Source organism: Mirounga angustirostris, unplaced genomic scaffold, assembly GCF_029215605.1.
Source record: "Mirounga angustirostris isolate CCGP_5_RB_7025 unplaced genomic scaffold, mMirAng1.0.hap1 SCAF_5, whole genome shotgun sequence".
Lineage (NCBI taxonomy): Eukaryota > Metazoa > Chordata > Mammalia > Carnivora > Phocidae > Mirounga > Mirounga angustirostris.
Window position 1 is genome coordinate 173,258,306 of NW_026991713.1, and position 5,228 is coordinate 173,263,533.

The following is a 5,228-nucleotide window of genomic DNA, read 5'->3' on the forward strand; positions in this document are numbered from 1 at the left end:
CCCCCCAGGGCAGCCCCTCATCCTCAGAACCTGCTGAAATTATTCCCACTGGTCAGTCCTAAGCCTGCTTATTCTGCTTTGCCTTGTCTTTTCTACAGACACTATGATAAAGTCTCCAGCCCCTGTTTTCCCTTCACTTCCTCAGCCTCCTGACCGACCTTGGTGCCTCCCGACATGGCCCCACTCAGAATTCTGTGCCTCCTCTTTCTAGAGGTCTGTGAGTATAAATTCGTATTTCACGACAGTCATTTCTGCATCTTTGTGTCTTACCATGCCCAATGCGAACAAATCCAAATGCAATTTTATTTTATTTTTAATTTTTTTTTGTTTTTATTATGCACTACATTAATACACTGCATAACCTTCTAGAAGGGATAGATGAGTATGACCGAGTTATTTTTCATCCGTCAGGAAAATGCTTCCTTAATCCATATTCTGCAAACCCTTTGACACATAGTAACGATTAACTCCAGAGACCCGCCTATCCCTTTGCATCAAACTCCACTGATACGGATAACAGGCAACCCTTTTTTCCTTGCCCCCGTTACTGAACCTGTGGATGTGCGCTGTAGCCATGTCGGGGAGGACCAAGCACACGGCCATGACGCCGATCCCGGGCAGGATCTCGAACCTCATCGCAGCGCGGTTGCCAGGGCCAAACCTGCCTTCCCAGCCCGGTAAAGGTGACCCGGCCTCGGCCCCCTTCCCTATAATTATATTTTAAAACAGTAGTTAAGTCTCCCCAAGCCCCAGGAAGTAGGCAGGGTCTGTTACGGTCCTCATTTCACAAGAGGAGACTGAGGTCCCGTGGGAGGTTATGAACATCACTTAAGGTCACATTGCCAGTAAATGTCTGCTGTGGTGTGGGGTCTGTGCTGTGCACAGTGACATTTTCCCCTCGCAGTGACAGAAGTCAACAGTCCCGTGACCCACATTACAGCCGGGGTTCCCTTTTCTGGGTTGTCTTCCTGCTACACAGGGAGATGCTTAAGGACAGAGGGGCTCATGGAGCTTTGGGTCCCTGTCACCGGCTTCATGCACAGGGCAGTCAGGGCTGACTGATGTGGATGGAGAGAAGACAGAGAGGTCTTCGTCTTTAAAGGGTGGGCGTCAGGCGATGAGGATCCATGTAGCTTTCCAGGCAGTGTGCAGTGTTTTCTGTGTTGCTCATTCTGTCCCCACTCAGACCCTCAAAGGGAGGTGGCTATTATCCCCACTTGACAGATGAGAAAATGGGCTCGGGGAAGGGAAGGCATTTGCCCAGCTGCCTGAGCCAGAGCCTGCCTTCTGTGGAGTCGGCCTCTGTCACATTCGCATGTTTCATGTGTGTCGTGTGACCGAGACTTCCTCACCTGTCAGCCTCCTCACGGCCCCTGGCTGCATTCCAGCTCCTGACCAACCTGACACGTGCAGACTGAGCTTCTAGATGAGCGCAGAGGGCAGAGACCTGGGAGGCAGGGACTGACCCCTGACCTTGCTGCGTTCCCAGCTGGGAGGAGAGAAAGGATGCTCACAGAGGAGACCGTTGTCCGCCCTTGCCCTCAGAGCAGTGGAGGGTTGTAAATGTTGAACAAACAGCTCTCCAGAAAAGAAGCCCCGATTCATAGCATTTGCCCATTTCCATGGTGTAAAAACTCCCACAGTACTGAGTTAATACTACTGTGTGGACCAAATGTTTGTGTCCCCACTCCACCCCCAAATTTACATGTTGAAGCCCTAACCCCCAGTGTGGCTGTAGTCAGAGATGGCGCCCCTCAGGAAATAATGAAGGTTAAAGGAGTCATGGGGATGGGGAGCCGATCCTATAGGATCAGGGTCCTTATCGAAAGTGACAATGCTTTTCTCTCTCTTTTTCTCTCTCTCTCTCTCCAAGGGCACAGTCTGAGGGAAGGCCTTGTGAACACATAGCAAGAGGGCACCACGTACAAGCCACAGGCCATGACCTCAGAATGCAACCTTGATCTTGGATTTCCTGGACTCCAGAACTGACAGAAATTCCTGTTGTTTAAGCCACCAGGTCTGTGGCACTTCATTATGGCAGCCCGAGGAGACTACTCCCACTCCCAATGTGAAGTCGCTGAATTTGAGTCCAGAAGAAATGCACAGCAGCAGTAGGTCTTTCCCACTGTAGGACACAATAGCATGAATAACCTCAAGAGCACAGATCATAGTAATATGTGGTAAAATTAGAGAGGGATGAGCTTCCTTCTTTTTAAATATAATTTATTGTGAGTTTATATTTTTTCTTGATTATAATTTTTTTATTGATAATGCTTACCTGACAAAATTTACCATTTTTAAGTATGCAGTTCAATGGCATTAGGCGTTGTGCACAAACTTAAATTTTAATAATGGCTGTGTTGAAAAAGGGCTCACAACATTCTCCAAAATGTAACAGTCAGCTCCAGCACACTTCCCTCTGTGGGATTGCTGGGTTGTCATAAGGTGACAGCAAATTTAGAAGAAAAAGCCATGAAATGAATTTGCTTAAATGCATTTCACAGAATTCTAACTTAAGATGAATTAGGATTGACACGTAAGTCCCCTTCCTCTTTTTTTCCTTCCTTTATTTGTAAAATGGTTTTAGTAATCTGAGCTGAGCATGGGCCCTCAAGGAAACTGGCAAGTGGATCTCAGCTGAGGTGGGGCTGCAGTTCATGTTAGCCCCAAAACTTCATGTCACCGGCCATGGTATTTATGTGGTTTGCTTTCAAACAGCAGATGTATGTTCTCTCACCATTCTGGAGGCCAGAGGTCCAAACACTCCAGGTGTCAGCAGGGTCGTGCCCCCTCTGAAGGCTCTCAGGGAGGGTCCTTCCCACCTCTCCCAGCTTCTGGAGCTCACAGGGATCTCCCGGGTCCTTGGCCGGTTGGCACCCGGCAGTCCCTCCTTCCCGTGTCTGCCTTTCAGCGTGAAGACTGGCTTCACTGTATTTCCAGTTCAGACGCAGAGTGCATCAGGGCTCTGGGCGTTCACCGGAGGGTAAAAAACTATGAGGAAGTGGTTAACAAACGTGCCTGGGGACAACACAAGCGTGTGCTGAGGGTGAGACCCAGGAGGACCGAGAGAGGGGGAGCTTGCATCTGAGATGAAGTACATGGGGGTGGCGACGGCAGCCAGGACCCCAGGAGGAAGAGGCTTCTCCAGAGTCAGGGCACGATAGCTGAAATCACCCCACCTGCAGTCCTGTCCCCAGCACACAGTCTGTCACGGGACTTGATTAACTTGTGGTCTCTGGAGAAAAGTTATTATTTGGTACAAGCAAAAGGCAATGTTCCTTCATACATATTGGTGAATGTTGTTTCTGAAGGCAGAGAAGAGGGAGCATCTCTACTTGCTGGATGGGATGCTGCTTGATTCATGAATTACACAAGAAAGCCAATTCTAAGAAAGGCGGAGAAGATACCAAAAGCACAGCGGCGTCGCTCAGAGTTGGGCTTCCTGTAGCAAAGCAGGGCACAAGTCCTCCTGTTGGACCGCAGGGCCCATTCTCCCTCCCACACCTGCCTGAGTGCTGGTCCCACCTGCTCTTCCTGGGTTGATGGGCTGATGCCCCCTTGTGCTGAGCCAATGGAAGCAGTGGCAGGATCCTGATGGGGGGGAGGGGGAGCAAGGAGAGTGCGGTCACATGGGGGCGCCTGGGGTCCCTCTGGCCAGCGGGGGTGCGCCTTGCAGGGCTGTGGTCAGGTTCACTGTGGCCTGTCACCTTCCTTTCGGATGGTGGGTTTGCCCCTATCAGTTGTGAGACCTGGGCCAGAGCCCTACCAGAGCCCCATGCCTTATGTCAAAATATTTAAGTTATCATAATCTGCCAAATAATCTCTCTCTGCCCAGAGAAGTATACCTTCCTAATACAAAATTGAGAAATGTGTTTTTACACAAATGATAGCAAAACAAAGACAACTGTATTGATTATTATTACATGAGCCTGGATGATCTGTTTTGGGGTGGCGATATTTGCAGGAGTTTTAAAGATATGTGGAATTCTTCAAGTATTACATATTTATGTTGTAAAATTTTTTTAACATCTCCCCGTAAAATCACTAAATATGTTATGATCATTATTCTCATATAATTTGTTTCGACCACCTTTCTTGGATCATTGTAGCTCTGAGGTAGTTTTGTTTATTAATTCCATCTGGAGAAACCCCTGTCGAGGCAGCAATCCGTGCAACTCTTTTTTTTTGAAGATTTTATTTATTTATTTGCCAGAGAGAGACACAGTGAGAGAGGGAACACAAGCAGGGGGAGTGGGAGAGGGAGAAGCAGGCTCCCGCTGAGGGGGCAGCCCGATGCGGGGCTCGATCCCAGGACCCCAGGATCATGACCTGAGCCAAAGGCAGACGCCTAACGACTGAGCCACCCAGGCACCCCCATCCGTACAATTCTTAAAGCAATACTTAGATTTGGAAATGTCATGCATTTTACACAATATATGCACGGGCTGTGGTGGGGTCATATAACAAGTTATCCTTGTTACAGAAAATATTACAAAATGTTTAAATTTTATGATCTAAGTTGTTACCACTTACACCACGATTTTAACCACATTGTAAAGCAGCTTTGGTAGCTTGCTTCATGCCTGATATGTCAAATTCATATATATATGTTATGTCGTTATGGATATGTAATAAGACTGGTTTAAAGTTCCGCAGTTGACTTTTGCAACTGTTAGAGCATGCTAGTCTGTATCTCTAGAATTATAAAATGGAACATGAAGAAAGAAAGTGGGTGTTTGATACAACTAGGAGACAGGTGTTACGCAAAAATCCATTGCATGCAAGTTATCTGAGGGAAAGATTTAACAAGTTAATTAGTCTTTTTGTTACTTAGGTGGCTTTTCTGCTCCTTCCCTTCATACAGGCCCATGCAAAGACAGTCTTCTGTGTCAACAGGCCACAACCCCCACCCCTGGCATTGGGTCCAATCTGGGGGCCAGGCTTCTCTGGGCCCAGAAGGGTGTTACAGGCTCCGGATTGCACTGGGCCAGCCCTGGGTGTTAGAGTCCCACATGTTCGTGTGTCTTTTATAAATTCACTTGTATGTTTAGGTTCAAGACTTTCTAGAGCCTGGAGCCAGGGTGGGATCCCTAACTCTGGACGTGGTGTTGGTCACAGCCCGGCAGGCAGCCGATCTCCCCGCCTCTCTCTGAATTCTGGTAACTTAGCTGCTCTCTCTGGAGGTACAACAGCTGACTTTGCTGGAGTGGCCGTGGGCCCCCACTCTG

General features: G+C 48.3%; 1 protein-coding gene across 1 annotated transcript; it reads right to left on the reverse strand.

Moving 5' to 3' along the window:
• Positions 1-230: 230 nt before the first annotated feature.
• LOC123842945 (NADH dehydrogenase [ubiquinone] 1 alpha subcomplex subunit 1-like) lies at positions 231-661 on the reverse strand. The gene has a single exon (XM_045872098.3). The coding sequence runs from the start codon at positions 634-636 to the stop codon at positions 424-426; it is 213 nt and encodes a 70-aa protein (XP_045728054.1). The 5' UTR covers positions 637-661; the 3' UTR covers positions 231-423.
• Between the last annotated feature and the right edge of the window lie 4,567 nt (positions 662-5,228).

Bases quoted from the DNA above. Each gene is read 5' to 3' on its own strand.
- LOC123842945 (XM_045872098.3), bottom strand. From the start codon at position 636: ATGAGGTTCGAGATCCTGCCCGGGATCGGCGTCATGGCCGTGTGCTTG.